The sequence below is a fragment of the Candoia aspera genome, chromosome 4 (genome assembly GCF_035149785.1).
Source record: "Candoia aspera isolate rCanAsp1 chromosome 4, rCanAsp1.hap2, whole genome shotgun sequence".
In the NCBI taxonomy this organism is placed as follows: Eukaryota; Metazoa; Chordata; class Lepidosauria; order Squamata; family Boidae; genus Candoia; species Candoia aspera.
In genome coordinates this window covers 116258136-116280093 of record NC_086156.1, presented here as the reverse complement: position 1 = coordinate 116280093, position 21958 = coordinate 116258136, and the positions used below count along the sequence as shown (strand labels likewise).

The window sequence follows — 21958 nt, the reverse complement described above, 5'->3', positions numbered from 1 at the left end:
CCCCCCAACCCCAGCATCCAACGCTGGAAAGGCTTACTGGCCCCCCCAAGTAAACAACCCCATCTCGGAGGCGCCTGTGGAGCAACTGCCCCCCTGCAACCCTTCACCTCCGTTCGTCAACAGTCCCCCCGCCGGAGCCCGCCAATCGGGAGCCGGCATGTTAGAACCCTTCCCGGGCCGTTACCGCCGCTCCGCCAATGGGCGTCCCCCGTTCTCCACGCTCCTCCAATCAGCAGGCGCCATACTGGGGGGACACTTTTGCTGCCCAACTGCTCGCCCTGCCCACCAATCAGAAGGTTCTCGCATTACTTTCTTCTTGGCCCCCCGACTTTCCCCCCCGCCTCGGGGTTGTCCGGGCCGGCCAATGAAAAGCGTCCCGCTCGTCCTTCTACTGCTGCCCCCCCGCCGTCCTGAGCACGAGACCCTCCTCACCCTCTAACGGTCGGAGCGCGAGGCCTTGTTTACATCTTAGAGGGGCAGCCGCTCGAACCCGAGTGGAGGAGGGGCCAGCCAGCAGCAAAACGATTGGCCGCGACCCACTGCCCCACGTGGTGGCACGTGAGGCTCTAAAGCGGGCCTGCCCTTCTCGGATTGGTTGCTGTTACCCTGCCTCGCCCCGCCCACGCCGTAAACTAGGTGATAAGGTAAAGGCGTCATCGATTTGGTTCAAAGCACGACCGGATTGGCTTTCTTGAGTTTGACCGACAGCTCCCGTTGTAAACGCCCTCGCGCAAAGTCCTGGGCGGACTGATTGATGTCAGGAGGCGGGCTCCGGAGGAACTTTCTCGCTCTCTGATTGGACAACAGTGAAGCAGGTGACGTGGGGCGAGTTGATAAAGCGCATATCATGGAAGCATATTATTGCTACATAAATAGGTCTATTAGTTACTGACATAGTACAAGATTTTTTTTTACTGCAATAGAGCAGTGTTTCTCAACCTGGGCAACTTTAAGATGGGTGGACTTCAACTCCCAGAATTCCCCAGCCAGCCATGCTGGCTGCAGAATTCTGGGAGTTGAAGTCCACACATGCTGGCTGGGGGAATTCTGGGAGTTGAAGTCCACACATGCTGGATGGGGAATTCTGGGAGTTGAAGTCCACACATGCTGGATGGGGAATTCTGGGAGTTGAAATCCACCCATCTTAAAGGTTGGGAAACACTGCAGTAGAGGAACAGCATGGCTGCTCAGTGGAAACATGCAAAGCTATGAAACTTTACGCACTGCCATGCTGGCATCCAAGCCTGTTATATGCACCCAGCAAATGCATGGATGTTTTCGCTGTGCTTCCCCCACTGGGAAATATATTAGACACACTGGCTGTGGATTAAGGGCGTTGTAGTCCGACAGAACCGGAGGACATCCTGAGATTGTAAGGGTTTCTGGGAAGAGACGTTTAAACTTCCTGCGAAGCGAGCTGGCTGTTCCCACAACACGCTTAGCCTGCTTATGGAATAAACCCATTTTGTTGGGTTCACACAATATACCGAACCACCAAGTAACCTCACAGGCTGGATTTGCAGAATATGTCAGGGCATCCAAACAACCCTCACATGAACCAAGCTGAAAACTAGCCAAGCTTAGCATTTAATGGCTACGTCTGTGGGGTGAAAACCACCGTCATGCTAAATAAGGGGGATTTGAAACTAGGTTTCTCTAGATATTTGTGCTCTTCTCCTTTCCCTGGCCCAGCACTTGAGGCTGGATATTATGTACATTTTTCTTCTGCAGGTTCAACTTTTCTTATGAAAGTCTTATCCTAACCAACCCAGGTTTTGGAATACTAGCTCGGGATTCCTCCAAACACTTCTTACACAATGGCCGCGTTCGTACATACAGTAATGACCTAGCAGATGCATCTGCACAACGCACTGACCCAGGTTAGTGGGTTTTGTGGAAACCCCAGAAAATGGCTTAATGCAGTAACAAAGTGAATCATGTTGTAGGAGCTACTCCAAAGCCTAACTGACAGTGCGAAGGCTCCAAGCTAGGGTACATGTGCAAAAACAGTAACATTCGCAACCTTTTCTTCCTCAGCTTTTTATCCCTGGAGAATAACAAAGAGAAGTAATGGGCGCAGGTTCTCCACCCCCGAACTATTACAGCTGCACCATTAGAATTTCGACATTAAGAATTAGGGATGGTTTGGGGCAGCCCTCTGGATGGCACCTGCTGGGGGAAGCCCATCCGGTGGGTGCAACATCGGGGAACGCCTATCTCAGGGCCTCAATATGCGTAACTGAAATAATGTAGATTTCTTCCCCATCTCCTTCCCCTTTTTAATTTCCCAGTGAGTCTATAAATGGCTCCATCCCAATCCTTCTGTTCTGCATATTCTCATAAATGTCTTCACAACACTTTGTTTCCTAAAGGCTCCAAGGAAGCCAGTCCCAAACTAATGTTGGTTTAAAAGTTGTGGATCTAGATCTATTGATTGACACACACACAAACACCCAGACAAGCAGTCCTCCCCAACTCTGCAACACCCCGCTCCGTAAATTTTACCATCAACTCAATTCTTAGCAATGGCCGTGCTAGCTAGGAATTCTGGGAGTTGAAGTCCACACACCTGTCGGCACAAGTCTTTATTTCTGTTTAAGTTTGTATCCCTTTTCCTCCATGTCGTTTGCACACTCACAAACACACGCAACCTGCTCCACTGATTTGTAATAATACATGCTTTAAAAAATCATGGATTATTATTATTTGTGTTTATTATTAAAACATGTTTCATGTTTCAGAACCCTCCCCTCCACACACACAAATTAAATTGCAGTCAAAAACATCTAGCTTATCTTGTGTATTGCTTTGCAGATGCTGCCTCATTAGCGGTCAAAATGCCATGATAAAAAAACTCTACCTAAAGAGGCTGACCAGTTTTATTTTTCTTGCCCCCCTTTTTTACTCTTCAGCCGTGTGTCCTTCTCACAAGAATAAAATCCAGCACATTATTTGCAATTTAAAAGAGGCAAGGAGGGACATATAAACCCATTATCTAGATGAACTAGGAATGTGAAATAAGAAAAAACAATCACATTGAGCACCAATTAATGATTCCACGTAATAGCCAACTACTAACATTCTTGACTGATTAAGTGTAACAGGCCCATCATTTTAGTGTGTCAGGAACAGGCACATTTTGTAATTTACTCCCCTCACTGGGACTTTTTAAGATGTGCTAAAAAGTGAATTCCTCTTTAGCTATTGGTCGCACTGCTCTGAAGTCAAGAAAAAATTTAAACATTCCGTAAATTTCATTAGCCTAGACCCTAATCTGAATCCAGGCCAAGGCTGGTGACAGAGTTATGGTGAGACAGTACCCAAATTCTGCCCAAGCACAGACAGGTCCCTTTCAAAGCAATGCTATTATTTTCCACCTGATTAGTCCTCACAACAAGCCTGCTAGGTAGATTTTGTCTAAGGCCGTGCTTGATGAAAGGTCTCGAGACCCCAACCCACATTCTCACGAGAGCAACGGACAAGCTAACTAAACATTTCGACCAAGTTATTAACATTCCTCAAGCAGAATTTTGCTCCCCTTCTGAGAGGAGCAAAATTATTTAGCTCTCTCATTCTATGTCTACTCAACAAGACTCAGCTACCAGGTCATGCAGTTTCTACAGACTGCAGCCAAATTTTGCCTTTGGGCTCACTACTCTACTGGAGACAATCATAATCAGTCTTATAAAAAGCAGAACTGGATGGAAGTGTCTCCCTGTTATGAAATGCTGACAAACATTCCAATGTGGGTGGGAAAGCTGTAGCCCGCTGAAAGAGGATTCAAAATATAGATGGATCTCGGCTGTTTTATGTTTAATTAGTAGAAAGAGAACTTCAACACAAAGCAACACAGGTCTGGACAATCTGGGGGCAGTGTTTGTGCTTTGCACTGGGTGTCAGTGGGTAGATATAAAACTAATGCAAGAATTGGAGAGCAGAAACACTGTACCGGACGCTGATGTTGCCAGAGTGGGCAAGATGACTTCATCAGTTCAACGGTTTGATTTGTCGTCATGCACAGCTTCGTGATTTTTTCTGGCTTTCTGAAAGGCTCGTATCTCCCCCAACATGCAGAAAAACCTTTAATGATTTGTCCTGATTTGTAAGGAATCTATAAAATCTATCCAATGAAGGGCAATAATTCACACACTGGATGGGCAAGGAAGGGAATTCATCAGATGAAAATGTCCCCCTCCGTTTCGTATCGCAAGGGACCTCTGTGGGGTTGAGCAAGCAACCTTGCCTTGAAGACCGATCAACAAATTGACTCGATATAAGGCAGTGTGGAATGGGCGTGCAGATTGAGAGAGACAAAAGGGCTAAAGATGATGGCCTGTGCCATATTCTAATTAAAATGGGTGTTAGCAATAGATCAAGAATCGATAAATGAGCTGAACTGATGTCCAAATCATGGCAAGGCTGTGAAGGTATCATGCATAATTTTGTTTCTGCATCCAAAGATAGCACAGTTGCAGCATTCAGGATAAATGCTGGGGCTGCCCTCCATGTTAGCCTTAGATATCCTTTCCCCCTAGTGTTCCCCCCTTCTTCCCTCTCTACCAATGATTTTTCCAAGTTAAAAGAAAAAGGAAAAGGCAGCTGGTCAAAGATCAGAACCTCTCAGGAGCACCTATGGAGAAGATGCGCAGACGAGAATCATCATCTCTGAAGGGTACCAACACCCATCTGATGCAGTCAGATGCAAGATCACCCCCTTCCCGTTTCCCTAGAGCTGAAGAATGACAGTGCCATGGAGGAAGGAAGCGAAGCAGAGGTATCAAGGAAGGGACGCATGGCTCTATGAAGTTGGTAGCCATCTCCTGGCCATGGAAACAGGATAGGGGACACCTGAGTCTGGAGAGGCCTAGCTGGTAAGAAAAGGGGAACGGAATTTTTGTAAACAAGCCCCCTGATATCTCCTCTTCCCCCCTGCCCACCCCCCCAAGAAACAGGGAAGAATCTTTGGTCTTTTTTCTTTTTTTTTGGTCGTCGTCTTCTTCTGTTCAGGTCCCTCACATCTTCTTCACCCGGTTCTCCAAGGCTTCCAGTTCTTTCAAGACCTCTTTGGGCAAGTCCTCGGGCACTTGTTCCATCAGATATTGTCTGACTTCCCGGACCTCTTGTTCCCAGAACTGCTTGGGCAGCGAGAAGAGCTCCTGGTAGCTCACCTTGCTTAGGCCCGACAGGTCTAAGGCACCATCTTTGGGGATGTACCCAATGGGTGTTTCTTGGGCACTTGCTTCTCCATCCACCCGGCGGAAAATCCAGTCCAGGACCCGGGAATTCTCCCCAAAACCTGGCCACAAGAAGTTCCCGGCAGCATCTTTCCGGAACCAATTGACGTGGAAAATCTTGGGAAGGCGGACGCCCTTGCGCCCTTCCATGCTCAACCAGTGTTCCAGGTAGCGGCCGAAGTTGTAACCAAAGAAAGGGCGCATGGCAAAGGGGTCGTGCATGATGACCTTGCCTGTAGAACCGTTTTAGAGAGGAGGGAAGAGAAAAAGGAATGACAGAAATATAAAATTATGCCTCAAGCTGTTATGCCTCAGGCTTCTTGGGGGATGCTGGGAATTATGCCTCAAGCTTCTTGGGGGATGCTGGGAATTGGAGTCCACTGTATTTGGCTCTGGGAGGTTTCTTAAAGTAAAAACACAAGGAAACAGACAAGAATTCTGCTACCACACACACACACACACATCATTTAAAAGATGAGGTGCTGGCTGGAATGCTCACGCTTATGGGCTTAATCTGATAAATATTAGTAAATCAATGTGATTTTTTAAATTGTTACTGGAATAACTTTTCCAGCCTGGCAAACGAGCTCTCTTCCGACCTAGCAAGATGGAGAACCCCAAACAACGGGCACGGATGCCCAGTTTCGAACCCAGAGCTCTCACCTTTGTGTTCAGCTGCTGCCGTGGACTCTGATCGCATGGCGCTGCCCACAAAGACCCCGTGGTGCCAGTTGAAGGCCTCGTACACCAAAGGCACCCCTGTGGGGGAAAAGACACCAGGAGGTCATTTTGAGAATGACTGGACGTCCAGAGGTTGGGAAGGAAATCGGGGCAAAGCTCTTACCTGCCGGCCTCCTGCCCCCAAAGATGATGGCGTCGATGGGCACACCCTGGGGAGATTCCCAGTCCGGGTCCATAATGGGGCACTGGCGAGCCGGGGCACAAAAACGGGAATTTGGATGGGCAGCAGGCTCTGGATCACCTGGGGGAGGAGGGAGGGATGGAAGAATTGAGAATATGACCATATTCTGAAGGGGAAATCTGCATGAGAGGCAGGCATTTGGGGAAACCACACGGGACTCAAACATCATCGGAAAATAATTACACTGCCGCACGTTTTGCCCAAATGGACAATCAAAGCTCGTTTTTATTTCCTTTGTTCCAACTTTTGCCTTGTCGTTAAGATTTACCTCCAGTTTTATTTGTTGTTATTTCTGCCTTGCAGCTACTGAGGCTGTATAGGCAGACCACAACCACAACTGGGACCGGAATTTCGGTTGCTAAGTGAAGAGGTCATTAAGTGAATCCGACCCGATTTCACAACCCTTTCTGCGGTGGCCGTTAAGCAAATCACCACAGGCGTTAAGCGAGCCATGTGGTCGTTAAGCAAATCACATGGTTCCCCATTGATTTTGCTTGTCAGAAGTCGGCCAGGAAGGTTGAAAATGATGATCACATGACCGTGGGACGCTGCGATGGTCATAAATGCGAACCAGTTGCCAAGCGCCCAAATTGTGATCATGTGACTGCGGGGACACTGTGACAATCGTAACTGTGTGGACTGGTCGTAAGTCAGTTTTTCCAGTACTGTTGTAAGTCCAAACCATCACTAAACAAATGGTTATTAAGCAAGAACTACATGTATGTTATTAATGCAGTATTATTGTTAAAGGGACAGGGCATTTTTATGCAGGAAACAACAGTATTGCCTTTCTGGAATCAACATAAGGGACTATCCCAAAACCTTAGGAAGACAGATGTAAAATATTCCTATTTGGATGCACAATTCTGGAATTCAGCCCCTTAGCATCTTGTCCTTATTGATTTAAATGTCAGCTTCCCACACTCAGTTCCTTCCATCTCCTTGCTCCTAAACTCAACACTAATTGCCTCAAACATCCCATAATAATTTAGGAATGGATAACCAGGCCACTGGTTTGTTTAGCTCACTGTTTTCCAAACTTGGCAACTTGAAGGTAGGTAGACTTCAACTCCCAGAATTCCCTAGCCAGCAGGGAATTCTGAGAGTTGACGTCCACACATCTTAAGTTGCCAAGTTTGAAAAACTGGTTTAGCTCAACAACATCACAATAGCAGCTGGCTTTCTTCTAAGTTATGTCGGTGACCACAGACATTATGGTGGGATTGTTTAAATTACTGTTGCGGGTTTTTTTTATAATATTTTATCGATTAAAACATTTTTTAAAAACAGAATAAATAGGTACATTAAAGATTAAAGGATAGAAAGAGACCTAGTGGATAAAGAACAAAGTATCAATAAAAAAACAAAGTGTTTGCTCAATAATTTGAAATTCATTATTTCACTGATTCATTGAATGTATAGAAGTAGGTTTATTTATATATCTTTTATTGTAAACTGCCCAGAGTCTCTCTTGTGGGGGGAGATGGGTGGTGGCAAAAATCTGAATAAATAATAATAATATCTTAAGAAATAACTAGAAATCCCTATAAAACTCTAAACCTAATATTGATCGTCACCACTATTTGTAATCATTCAAAAGGAAAAGAAATAGAAAAGAAAGGAAAGGAAAGGAGAAGGAAAGGAGAAAAAGTTTTAACCAAACGAAAAAGGGAAAAAATCAATCAGTGTTAGGAAACTAGACAGTTTTGAATTCCCTCCCGTTGTACAATCCCAACTGACAATGGCATCAACAAGATTGTTTTTGAGAGGGGTGGCCACATAAATTGTTTAAACAAGAAACCATGCCAGTGTTGCAGCGCCATCCTCTCTGGAAGGCACCCAGTTGGGGAAAGCGAATTTCAGCAGAACCAAAATAGCTCTCCAGGGTTTCAGAGGAGCATTTATGGTTTTATTGCCAGCCCTCTTGGAAATGTCGAGCCCCTTTTGCGGCAAAATCTGTTCTGGCTACTGAGCTCCGGCCTGTCTCCTCGCAGGCACCAAGGGCTGGATGGCCCTCTCCCCTCCAAGGGACACAAGCCCTGTCACCTGCTTGCCCACCCTGTGCCCTGCACAGCCGGGGCACCCCCGTGACTTTGCAGCCAGAAGCCGATCTCACCTGGTTTCCACGGCTTCCCTTGCCAGGTGCTGATGGTGACTCCTTCGGGGATCATCTGATCGATCCCCTCCCAGTAGACTCCCCCTTCGCTGGTCTCGGCCACGTTGGTGAAGATGGTGTTACGCTGGATGGTGTGCATGGCGTTGGGGTTGGTCCGAGTGGACGTCCCCGGGGCCACCCCGAAGAAGCCATTCTCGGGGTTGATGGCACGCAGGCAGCCTAGGGGGGCAGAAGGGGGCAGGCGGTTACTCCCCACAGCTTCCCATCCAGGAGGGTCCCCAAGCCTCCTTCTCCCCAGTGCCATAAACTTGGTCAGACAGCCTTGTGCCACCTGGGGGCCACACTCGTGCCCTGGGGGAGCCGGGGGTGCTCAGTTGAAGATGTCGCCAGAAAGGACACTGAGCTTTTGCCAAACTAACAAATACAGTGTTGCATTCTTTGCCACTTGGGCACAGGTGTGTGATGTCAGGGCAACACCTGCGATGTTTGCCCCCCCCCTTTGGGCTTTTTTGTCATTTGGCCTGAGATGGGGAAAGGTGAATGTAAGACCCCCACTTCTGCTAACAGCCCCAAAACAGGCAATGTCACCTGATTTTGGGGGTGCAGGGAAGATTTGCAGAATCCTCTGTAAAGGTCAGGGCACCCATTTTGCCCCTAAGCCACCCAACCCCCAAATAAAAGAGGTGCCAAAGGTTCAACCCCACTGGGGGATGCAAATAGGGTCCTGTGGGGAGACTTGCATCCTGGGGGGGCTGGATGCCTACCCTCCATCATGCAACATGTACAAGGGGACAACACAGTCCTGTCTCTTGTGGGTAAAAATCCCTTTTAACCAGCTCCCCTTCTGCTTTGTGAGAAGATATTGAAGAATATGATCCTCCCTGGAAACTCTACAGACAGAGGAGCCTCCTTAGAAATATCTAAAATTAGGCTTTTCTCACCATAGAAACCAGTACTCATTTTGGATGAGTTGGCGAGGATGAAATCATGCTGATTCAAGAAGGGGAACACTGAGGGTACTTTGCCTCAAGGCCCCACAAACTTTCAACTTGACTTTAAAAACTTGAGACTGTTTGGTGTTCTCCTCTGCCCTCCCCATCATTCCTTCCTTTTGTGTTACGCCTTTTAGAAGAGGCCTGCGTGAAGAGGGTTTTTCCAATCCCCTGCTGTTTGGTAACCCTCAAGCTTATTATTATTTTGGATAAAGAGCAGGATTTTAAAAAAATGCTGTAACTAAACAAGTCAAGGAATAAAACATGGAAGTGGCAAGCTTTCCAATTTTCAAAACAGTCCAAACAATAACATGTTTCTGTCAATTTTATCTCTTCCATCATCAAAGGAGTGCCATATAACTTGATCTTCCCCTCTCTTATCCTTTCCCCATGCGACACCCCTGCGAGGTAGCCTGGACTGAGGGAGAATCTCTGCTCCGTGGCCATATTGGGACGGCAAAGGTTTGAACCTGGTTCTCCAGATCTCGTCCAGCCTACTGACCACAATACCATGCTGGTTTCCCTCAAAACATGATTGCCCTCAATCCAAAAGGGGCGAACTATGCCTTCCTACTCCTTTGACTGCACTCTCGGCCCCCTTCTGCTCCAAAACCCAATTCACCTTCGCTGTCAAACTTCATCCAGGCAATATCATCCCCTACACACTCCACGCGCCAGCCAGGCAAGGTAGGATTCATCATGGCCAAGTTGGTCTTTCCACAAGCACTAGGAAAGGCGGCAGCGACGTATTTCTTTTTCCCCTCCGGGTTGGTGAGTCCCAAAATCTGAAAGAACGTGAGAGAAACACATACAACCATTTGGCAGGTGCCAAGCGCAGGGCTGAAACTTGGGACTCGCACTGTTCTTCTTCAGAATACCCAAGGTTTGCGCTGCATCAGCTGCCAGATCTGGATTACAAAAATCCAGGTGACCACCATAGAGTTAGAGACTTCTGCATCTCTGTTACCACTTAGTATTCCTCCAGTTTTCTAGTCCAAATGTGTTAGCTCAGTGTTTTTCAAACTTGGCAACTTGAAGATGTGTGGACTTCAACTCCCAGAATTCCCCAGCCAGCAATGCTGGCTGGGGAATTCTGGGAGCTGAAGTCCACACATCTTCAAGTTGCCAAGTTTGAAAAACACTGTTAGCTGCATGTATCAGCCTTCCCTCTCTAGACACCCTCCAGCTATCTTGAACTTCATCTCCCAGAATCCCCAAGCATTTCTGGGGATTCCGTGAATCAATCCAACTAACTACCAAATATCACACCGGGGAAGGCTCCAAGCTGCCTACGAGACCTTCAGAATAGATGGAGAAGCACTGCCAAATACTTTTTGGAGGCCTGTCTCCTCTGCCCTCCCCCCAAGACTTTTGAAGCGGTTGAAAGTTGGGCAATCATTTGGCAAGATTGGCAGAACTGATTTTTCTGGCTGTTTCAACTTTGGAGCCTTGGAAGAGTCCAGCGGGTGGAAGAGACGGTCTTAAACTCACTTCCTCGTTATTCTCTTTTAATACCTACTCTTGAGCAAGGATAAAGTCCACCACCAATATAGGTGTGCCCCTGGCCTGTCCCAGAACTCCTTTTAAGGCCTTTCTCTGTATTGGAAACCGTGAATTTTCGAAGCAGGAGATAAAGATTCTTTCCCACTCTCTGATCTTGGAGGGGGACTGCTGAAAAACCCTTTGTAGGCCAAGATAGCCTTCCAAGGGCTTAAAAAGGCCGCCTTCTCTGCCCCACCAGTTCAAAAGCCTCTTGCCCGATTACAAGGACGCCAATTAATTCAACAACTGATTGGGAAGGACCAACAACAAGGCCCGGGAGGGTCAGTTGAAGTCAATGATTGTCCACAGCATTGTCCACAGGTCATCTGCCTTTAAGGCTGAAGAGATGGGATCGTTGATGCTGCCTTGAAGGAGAAAAATAATCATTCCTTCTCCAGCAGAATGGGTGTATTCCTCAGCCAAATAGTGCCGTTTTAATTTCATTTTTAAATGCCCTTAAAGCTCACCCGGTTAAGCAGTTAAGGATCCTTTAATAAGCCTGACAATTCGGGAAAGTGTTGCAGTGTGATTCTTCACCTCGACATTGACAACAAGGATGTTAAGGCAATGCAATACAATTTAATTTTTTTTGGAGAGTTTGAGCTGGATTGAGATTTTGGCATATTTAAATTAGAGCTGTTAATTTCTCTTTTATTCTAATATTTTAATCTCACTTCAATCTTTTGCTATGACTAAAGATTTAGTAATCTTTTAGCAGACTAAAATTTTAACGCTCACAGTCATTTCTTACTGTTAAAGGAAGGACTAATGTAATGGCAAACAAACCAAAATTTGTTTTTTGGCGTGGGAAGGGATGGGGAAGTGTTTTCACATTTCACATTGCTTTTTTAAAAAAATAAATCTAAATTTCAACTCTGTGCTTGCATTTGTACGAGGCACCCTTCAGTAAAACCGTTCAAGATTTCACAACTCCACAAAGCTCAGTTAGGAAGCCTACTTTAGAAACAGCAGCTCTGAATCCTGGGAAATCTGCAGTGAAATATACCAAAAAAAAAAAAAAAAAAATCTCCCCCTCACTCCCACAGCCTTTGCACCACTGCAGGCTTCCTGAACCTGCTGTCCTGCTGCAGGCCGAACTACAGCTTCCATCATCCCCAGTGTGCCGGCTGGGGATGATGGGAGTCACACTCCTGCCCACTGAGGAGGCCCCACGCCAGGGGGAAGCTGCTTTCAAAATAAACAGCTTCTGCCCATCACCTTCGGACCCCATGAAAGTCCTCTGGTCCCAGGACAATGCCCCCCGGGATCTGATGAAGGTCCTTGCCTGTGCCTCTTGTGCGTCAGACATACTCCAATCCACTTGGGATTTCAGCAGGCCTCTGTCACTCATTAACCAATTAATATTTGCTCGTTAAATATCGCTCCTAGGCAATGTAAACACCCTCTGTCCTTTGGCCTCGTGCCTGATGGACCAGATCTCCGCCCACCTCCCCACTCGTTCATGGCAACTGACCCCTTGCCACCACGCTGCTCCCGCCAGCCATTTGGCCCCCCAGAGCCTGGTGGTCCCCCTGTTGCAGAAGCCCCCACAAGCCACGGCTGGCACGACAGCCCCGCCCCAGGGCACAGGCACCACGCTCGGCTTGCTTCGTGGTTAGGCGGCCTCTGTGGCAGATCAAACAAATTAAATAAATAGATCACACGCCGATTGAGGGAAAAGAGTCTCTGAGCACGTGCAGAAAATGCAAACAGCATCCCACTCTCCTCCCCAAGCCACAGACGAGAGGGGGAAAAGAATTTCTACCTTTGGAGTAAAATGTTTGCTGACCACTTCCAGGTACCCAGGAGTTGTGGGGGGGAGCCTAAAATGTCAAGATGGCAGCTAGATCCTGCCAATCAAAGTCACCATCTTGATCTTTTGGACCCCCTGCCCTGCCAACGCTGCTGGGCACTTGGAAGTTGTGAGGGACGTGCTTTTCCCTCCAGATGTGGAAACCCTGCGCGCAGCGCCCCGTACCTCTGGGTCTCCCTCTCCTTGCAACGCAGGGACAGCAGCCCCCCTTCAGCCTCACCCCCTCACCAGCATGTGCTCGGCCAGCCAGCCTTCGTCCTTGGCGATGCACGAGGCGATGCGCAGGGCAAAGCACTTTTTCCCCAGGAGAGAATTGCCCCCGTAGCCGCTGCCGAAGGAGACGATCTCTCGGCGCTCCGGCACATGCGCGATTAATGTCTTCCCCGGGTTGCACGGCCAGTTGTTCACTAGGTCTTCTGCAGGAGAGAGAGAGAAGACCACGTTCTACCCCAAAGGATATTCTACCCTCTTGGAATCACTGGCAAACTGGGGGCACCCACACGTGCTGGGGCTAGAAACTGGGAATTCTGGGAGCTGAAGTCCCAAGCCCTCCCGAATAATCTCTTCCAGCTTGGCACATCCTCCAAATACGGGCATCGATTCCCAGAATTCTCAGCAACAGCAAACTAGCTCAGGAATTCTGGGAACGGTCTACCCATTTGGAGGGTGCCAAAGCTTTTCTTCTTCTTCTTTTAATGTGACCTCTTTGCTATTCTCCTTTTGCACGAGAATCTTGACGTGGAGCCTCCTTGCTGCACGAAGTGAGGAAGGGCGGAGGGAAACCGGGAAAAGCCGCTAGAAAAAAAAGAGAGCAGCTTCCCTCGTTCCTGGCGGCTTACCGCTAAGGGGCAGGGGGCGCCCGACAGAATGCAGGCACTTGACGAACTCTCCTTCCCCGAGCGTGCGCAGGGCCGCGGTGCCCATCCGCGTCATGATGCGCATGCTGGCAACCACATAGGCCGAATCCGTGAGCTGGATCCCAATTTTGGAGAGGGGGGAGCCAATCGGGCCCATGCTGTAGGGGATCACATACATGGTGCGACCTGGGAGAGGAGACAGACCAGGGAAAGGAGGAGAGATGGACCGGAGAATGAGAAAAGAACCGGCTTGAGACAATAAAATCTGCCTCTCCAGCTGTGCTTGGGATTCCTTTGATTAAACGATGTCACACTGCTGTATTAAATGAAATACATCCTCCTCATAGTCCGTCAGGACCTAGAAATGTGCCTTCTCTGTTGCATCACAGCCTTTGATTAAACGATGTCATATTGTTCGGCTATATTAAGCCTAATACGTCATCACTGTCATCCTCATCGATCAGGCCCCAGGAGGTGTGCTTCTCTGTTGCGTCACAGCTTCTGGAACAGCATCCCCCCGAGATCCATATGGCTCACACCCTGGCGATGTTCAAAAAGTCGTTGAAAACTATTCCTCCAGGCCTTGGGGTAGGGCCCTTGTTGAACTTAGAATGTCTTGCTTGTTAAATGGAGTTTGCTTTCTGGACATGCGTGAGGTACTGTTTTTGTTTTTTAAGCATAAGCCACCCAGAGTCATTGGAAGAGGGGAAGTCTCTAGACCAGTGTTTTTCAAACCTGGCAAGTTTAAGGTGGGCGGACTTCAACTCCCAGAATTCAAATCCCAAATTCTGGGAGTTGAAGTCCGCCCACCTTAAACTTGCCAAGCTTGAAAAACATTGCTCTAAATGGTATAAATGAATAAAATAAAAGTATAAGAAAATAAAGAGTTTGGCAGGGGTGGATAAATTGGTTCAGTTCTTGGGGAGAGAAAGTCAGCAAGAGGCATGTGAATCGGCAGCTGGTATCAGTCACGAAACGGATGAATGGCCGGAGAAGAATTCCCCAAGGAATTAAAACCTTTTCCCATTTCATCCTTGCCGCCCCTCAAAGCTGGAGTCCAGTTTGTAATTTGTATACAGAGAAAGGACCCTTGTTTGATCCTCTGTTCACCCCCTGCCCCAGTTCACCTTTCATGCAACCAGGGAACCGGTCATCCACCGCCCCCTGGAAAGTTTTGGGGTTCATCCAGTTGCCCAGTTGCCCTTTGACTCCCGGGGCAGTGATGGGTATCGTGTCCCTCTGGTTCTCAGTAACAATGACGGTTCGGCTCTCCACCCGGGCCACATCCTTGGGGTCAGTTTTAGCCAGCCAGCTGCGGAAGGAGGGGAAGAAAAGGATTTATTTTTAATTTAAACTGTGGTTCTATTGCGTTTTATGTATTTTGTTTTATTTATTATGTATGCTGCCCAGAGTCACTGTGTGAGATGGGCGGCTATACAAATATAATAAATAGGTAGGTAGAGCGATTGATTTATTGATTGCAGGCATCTTAGGTTCGGTGCTTGCAAGCATGTCCATTCCCCAGCAGGTGGCACCAAAGGGCAGCCTAGATGTGCAGGACTCCAACTCCCATCATCCCCAGGGGTTATGGGAGTTGGCATTCAACCCCCATGCCCCTATAGATGCCTGCTTACCAGTTCTCATATTTGGTCAGCAGCTTGATGACGCCTTCCGACTCCAGGAAGTTCAAGATTTTGCCGTTCTCCTTCTCCGTCCCGTCACAGATGTGGATGCTGTCCGGCTGGCAGAGCCGCACGCCTTGCTCCACAAACTCCTGGACCCGCCCTGAGAGTTTGCCCAAGTCTCCATGGAGCACCCGTGGAGCGTGGGCCCAGCGCACTGGCACTGCGGACCAGCTTCGTAGGGAGAAGGCTCCGCGTCTGCAAAGAAGGAAAGAGAGGGCTGGCATGAGGAAAGAGGCCTGGAAATGCCACCCCCAAGTAAGTGTGTGTGTGTGTGTGAGAGAGAGAGAGAAGGCTGGCACAGACAAGATGCAGCCAATCGTTTCAGATGCCCCCAAACCAAACAGCTCTCTCCTCTTTGGAGAGAGTTCACCGGCATGTGTACATCTTGCCCAACTTTGCACAGGCTCAGAAGCCCAGCGTGTGAACTTTGTGCAAGCACAGGGTGAGGCAACTGCTCCGAAACACCGCTGCACGCAAAGCCAGCCAGGAGGCTGCAGAAGGACACGTAGAAAGGAAAAACGGCTGGCGTAGATAAACAGGCGATTGGATTAAATTACACCAAACTTAATTGACCCACTTGAGCAAAACAGAGCGAGTGAATGTCAACTCAAGAGACAGCGCACGCTTACAAATACGCAACTCAGGAATACTTAAGCACAAGCCTCCTCCACGGATGTACCTGTGTGGGGGCTATTCCGAGTACATTCTCCCGGTGGCCTAATTCTGCTCTGCAGGAGACAGTTTTTCATCGCACGATGGTGTCCTCGAAGGTCAGCTTTGCAAATCAGAGCAAGAACCTGGCTTCAAAACCTGATCGTAAAAGCTGCTGGTTTTTCACACGCAAGGAAATGTGATTCAGAGTTGCTGAGTTCTGCACATGCTCTGTAAATGCATGGACGTGTTTAAGCCTGGCCCACGTAGCTCTCTCCTACAGGCCACGTCCCATCCACAGCAAGGCGAAACAAAGGGTACAAGCCTTCTGAGAAAACTGGGGGTGGGAAACGGCGAAGCACCATCTCCATAATCAGGTACCTGCAACCAGATTTAATCTGTCTTTGGTGGAGCCTGTGAGAACAGGGGAGAGTGTGCAATAAACCTTTGCAGATTTTCCCACAATGCACAGTTCTCGCAGGGGGGGGCGGGATCACAAAGCTGCACACTTTGGACATTGTTGGTGCCATCTCAGGCATTGCTGGTGTGGGAAAGGTGATAGATTCTCTCCCCAAAAGCTTTCTCTTGGGTTTGTAAGAATCATCGGTCCACAGAAGTTACGCGCACTAGTACAAACATGCATCGGCAAACTTGCTTGCGCTAGCAGGCGCATGGATAAGTGTATGCAGTTCCCACACCCGGTCCTCCGACAGGGAGCCAAGGCTGTTCATAAAATACCCACCCTGTGCCTTGCTTTATTTTTAGTTTATTTTTGAGATGGATAAGGCTGCCCAGCTCTACAGCAATGCTGGACACGCTGAGACCACCGGGTTGCACGGTGCCTGCTGCAAGATCCCTCCCTCCTTCGGGCACACTCGTGAACCTGGGTGTGCGAAAGCCCAGTCCAGCGGCAAAGCCCAAGGGCTTGATTGCATGCTGACCTCTGGCTCCAATTTCCTGTCCTCCAGGATCTTCAGCGGGGAATTCCTGCCGCTGAGCCGTGCCTCCAAACACCTCCCTGATCCTTGCACACTGGATCCGGGGTGGAAGGGAGGCGACGGGCCCCTCCACCCCTCCAATTGGCCACCCGCCCGAGAGGGAGCAGGGCTGGCGAGGCCCCAAGGGCCCGAGTAAAGAACAAGGGGCAAACGCACAGCCTGGACTTTCACCGGAGCCAAAGCTTTTCTACAAAGCAGGAAAGCAGGTCGCGGCTGTGCACCATTGAGCTGGAAGCCGGGAACGTGTTGTTCCAGGGCTAACAAGAAATTCTCCGTGCACCTTCACACTTGCACATCACCCCACTGCTGCAAGTAAGTTTCTTAATTAAAAAGAGCCAGGCAGGCTGCCACACTCTGCAATTCACTGGGCCCTTAAGGGGAGAGTGGATCGGTTCTCCAGGCACCTTCACAGGCCACCAATTTTTTGCAAGGTGATATAAATCCCATCAACAGATCGTTCGGCCTTTCCAGCTGTGCCATTTATTTCCAGCCGGAAAACAGGAATGTTAATGGCTGGTCTCCTTCACTAACTGAGCAGAAGGCCAAATGAACTAATCTAGAAGCCAATTAGATATGATTAGCACTTGGAAAGGAGACCACTAGGAAATCCCATGGCTGTGCACTCTACTGGAAAGTCAGAAAAACATTGCAGGAGAACACCATTCCAGATGCTTGCCCAGAAGATTGCACGAATGTGTCTGCGATCCAACCAGCTCAGCTTGAAGGGAATGTTCCCTTTTCAAATTTCGCATATTGTACTATTAATTTGTACTGTAAATAATAGCATATTTACAGTACAAATTAATAGAAGGATAACCCACTGGATTTAGAGTTAGGAGGGAGAAGTTTCTATTTGCAATGCATAACACCGTTCCCCATAATCCTGCAATGTTGGTCACTCTTCACCCCATTTTCCAGGCTGGGAAACTGAGGCTTACGGCAAAGACAGGACCACCACCCTTCGTCTCCCACCACCGCACCTTGCTGCCTTTTGATTTCTTCTTCTTCTAAAACGAAAAAAACTTTTCAAAAGCCCCCTTAAAGGTTCCACCTCTGCCTTTACCAGGAGCCCATGAATTTTGCAGCGAAAATTCAGTGGGGGTTACAATGTGCCAGTTTGTGTCCAAATGCCCCAGCGGGGATACGGGGGAAGGCCACATTTCCGGTGCACGTAACCCAAAGTCGTAATTTATTGGGTCTGGGCTGGGTGTAGGAGTTGGGTGCAAAACTGAGATGGCAGAGTGAGACGGCAGTGTCTGCGTGTGTCTAAATGGCGGGAGCGGGGACAAGGAGGAAGTCAAAAGTATCTTCCGGGTTTCTCTGCACAGCCCAGATTAACTGTATCCCTACTGTATCTGAGCTGGAATCATTGCCAAGGAAATAGAAGATGAGGAAAAACAACATGAGCTTAGGGATGATTTGTGGGTGAGAGGTTACGGAGCAGGGGGGGGCTAGTCCCTGGTGAGGAGGGTGACGTGGAAAAGAAGCCACAAGCAGCAGCCAAGGCTGAGCTCTTCTGGCAAACAAAGGGGGCATTCCCTAAAGAACAGCCGGGCGTGCAATTGGAGCAACCCGGCTTACACCTCTGGTCTTCCGGCTCTCCCCCATTCGCACAACCAGGGCAGGCAGGGACTCCCTGGTTTTCTGCGTGCACCCTCAACTTCCCAGTTGGGTCCTGCCTACAAAAGGGGCTAGCAGACATGCCGGCAGCAGGAAGTGTGGGGGGGGGGAAATCTGAGCATGCCATGGAGGGCAGGAGCAGGGAAAGAAGCAAGGAAGGATGGGGACAATGCCAGGCTGAGCTGGTGAGAAGGCAGGAGAACCGTCCAAGGTCAGGCCAGTGGTGTGGGGGAGGACTCCAGGAAGGTGGGGGCAAGGAGCCAGAAAGGAGGCTTGCAGGCATTCTCGATCCTACAGGGCATCTCTTATGCCCATTTCGCAGGCAGGAAACTGAGGCTGGATCTCTTTGCAGGAAAGGGGGGGAAGAACAGCTGCCTACCCAGGGCCACAAGCATGCCATCTGAAAGATGCATGTCTCCAGGCAGGTTATGCCAAGGGAAATGCCCTTCTCCTGGAGGGCTGGGACCCCTCCCCACCCAGCGGGGATGCCAGGGGTCGGGGGACGGAACGGGAGCCCGGGCGGGCGCAGGAAGACGAGGCTGCCCCGGGGCGAAGGGCGCTGGATGCCAGGCTGGGGAGGGAGTCGGGCTCCGGGAGCGGATCGGGCGGGCCGGGCCGGCGCCCCCAGGGAAGAGGAAGGGTCCCGGGAGAGGCAGGGCCGGAGGAGACCCGGCGTTGGCGGCGGCGTTTGCTCACCCCAGGATCCGCGCGTACGGCGCCGGCATAACGTCCCTGTTCCGGCAGCCCGCGCTGCTCAGGCTGGCCCCGGGCGTCCGGGAGCCGGGTTAAGAAGGCGAGGGGTGGGGAGGGCGAGGCGGGAAGCCGGATCCCGCCCGCCTCGCCCGCCTCATAGGCTGCCCGGGCCAGGCCCCCCGACCGCCCCCCGCCGCCGCCGCCGCCGCCTGCAGACGTTGCTCCCTGCGCGCCGGCATGATGTAACCCCGGCTCGCTCTTGCTCGGCCGCCGCGATCGAGATGGCGGCGGCGGCGGCGGCGGGGGAGCGGGAGGGGCCGAGGCGGGGCCGGGCGGGGGGACCCCTGTGCACGTGCAGAGGGCAGGGCGCTTGGCGGGAGGCGGATCGCTTCCCAGGCGCTTTCTTAAAAAAAAATGAAGTGCGGGCTGGGGGGAGTCGTTGAGCCCTCCCCACCTTCCTTTCTTCTGCGCCCGGGCCTCTGAGCATGCACAGAGGGATTCTCCCCCAGCAGCTTGCTCCCTGCCCATTTAAAATTAAGGGGCGGGGTGCCTTTCCCTGGTAGGGGGGACAGATGCTTCCGAAGGTGAAAGAAAGGTCTCCCTGAAAATTTGATGATGGGGGTGCTGGCTGGGCCTGGGGAAGCCACCCTAGGGGTGCCACACCGAGAAGGCCCCGTCCTGGATCACTGCTCTTGGGGTCATTTCCACAACCAGGGCAACGGGAAGGGCCTCCCTGGCAGCCCCCATGGGGGAAACGCTGTGTAAAGTCTGGGCACGGATGCCAACCCCGAAGAAACAGCCTAAAATCAGACTACTCCATTACCAAACTAAGGGACGGGAGGAAACCACTGTTGCCCTCTGAAAGAGGTACTGCAAGCTCCTTGCCCCACCTAGCAGGAGAAAGTGGTGCGAGAATTTGAACCTTGATTTCCCTATAAACAGGGCTCACGTTTCATACACAGCAGTCAGTGGAATTCTTTCATAGCGGCCTCGTTTGCTTTTCTGCAGTCAATCTCCCCATCAAAGCCCTTGCATGTAATGGTTGCCTATCCTAAAATACTCTCAGACTAACAAGCAAGAGCTGAATAAAATCTGGTTTATTTAAGAATAGTATGCAAGTACAAAGAAAGCTGAGAATGGGAAAAGCACGCCAAACGCAAACTAAAAACCCCTCAGTACAAACGAGATCCCTCCCCCCATAGAATCTTCCCAGGCCCACAATCCCAGGTGCTCCTGATGGTCCATGGGAAAAGACCTTGAGCAGAGCACATAACCCAAACACATTCCATTGAAATGAACATAGATACAGAGCTTGGCACAAGGTTTCACAGCAGCTCCCCCCCAACAGCAACGCGCGTCAGCGCCATGGCATCTAAAATGTTACGATGTACAGTGCACATTGAAACAGTGAATATGACATACCGCCCCCCAAAAAAAATCTAAGCAGAAGGCTTCAAAGGATAAGCTAAGTGGAAACGGTTTACTAAATCAGGAGCATTAACATGGCGAGCAGGCACCCACTCCGGGTGGGTAAAGTGTTTCCAGTGGATCAGGTACTGGAGGGTGCCTCGAAGCTTGCGGGAATCAATGACCTCCTTGACTTCAAAGTGTTGTTGCCCGTCAATCATGATCGGAGCAGGAGGAGGAGGTTGGGGATGCCAGTGTGAAGACTGATGGACAGGCTTGAGCAAGCTGCAATGGAAAACAGGGTGCAAGCGTTTCAAATTGTGAGGCAAGTCCAACTTAACAGTAACCGGGTTAATAAGAGCAACAATGGGGAAAGGACCAATGAATTTGGGAGCAAGTTTTTTGGAGGGTTGTGGGGACTTTATGAATTTGGTAGAAAGGTAAACCTGATCCCCAATTTTGAAAGCGTGCTGCACAGAGCGGTGTTTATCGGCTTGGAACTTGTAAGCAGCCTGGGCATCAGCCAAAGCCTGTTTAATCACCGGCCAGGAATCAGCAAGCTGAACAGCCCAGTCAGAGGCAGAACGGGATTGGGGGGGGGGGGATTGCGGCAGTTCAGGGATGGGAACAAAGTCGTGCCCAGAAACTATACAAAAAGGGATCTGTCCAGTGCTCTAATGGACAGCATTGTTGTAAGCTACCTCAGCGAAGGGCAATAAATCAACCCAATTGTCGTGATGGTAATTTATGTATGCTCTAAGGAATTGTTCAAGTGTAGAGTTCAAAACCTCTGTATATCCGTCCGTCTGGGGATGCGACAATGTGGACAACGCCTGTTTGGTGCCAATCAATTTTAAAAATGACTTCCAGAACTGGGAAGTGAACTGTGTCCCGTGGTCGGTCACCAAACGGGAGGGGCAACCGTGGAGACGGTAGATGTGGACGAGAAACAGGCAGGCCAATTGAGGGGCTGATGGGATGGAAGCACACAGAATGAAATGGGCTTGTTTGGAGAAAAAATCTTTTACAACCCAGATGACAGTTTTTTTTCTGACTGGGTGGCAAATCCACGATAAAATCCATAGAAATCTCCTCCCAGGGACGGGATGGGCTGGCAACTGGCTGCAGAAGTTCCTGTGGTTTACCGACTTTCCATTTTGACATGGCACAAACAGGACAGGAAGCAACATAGTCTTTCACGTCACGCCTTAGGGTTGGCCATCAAAATTGCCTCCTAACCAAATGCAATGTCTTGATGAAACCAAAGTGTCCAGCAAGTTTGTCATCATGGGAACGCTGCAAAACATCAGCCCTCAAAGCCTCCTTGTGGCTGCCCATTTGCATCGCTACATTTCCAGTGAAATGAGTTGACCCATCTAGCTGGGTGAAGATCAAAGGCTGCTTTAGAGGAAAGCTAGCCAAGTCCAG

General features: G+C 49.7%; 1 protein-coding gene across 1 annotated transcript; it reads right to left on the bottom strand.

Annotated features, from left to right (window-relative positions):
* Positions 1-2695: 2695 nt before the first annotated feature.
* Positions 2696-19223, bottom strand: PCK2 (phosphoenolpyruvate carboxykinase 2, mitochondrial). Its single transcript, XM_063301581.1, has 10 exons — positions 19127-19223; positions 15111-15356; positions 14604-14788; positions 13459-13662; positions 12848-13035; positions 9887-10049; positions 8273-8491; positions 6079-6216; positions 5898-5993; positions 2696-5467 (listed from the first exon to the last, which is right to left on the bottom strand). Exons 1-10 carry the CDS (start codon positions 19153-19155, stop codon positions 5013-5015), a joined length of 1923 nt encoding a protein of 640 aa, XP_063157651.1. The 5' UTR covers positions 19156-19223; the 3' UTR covers positions 2696-5012.
* Positions 19224-21958: the final 2735 nt, after the last annotated feature.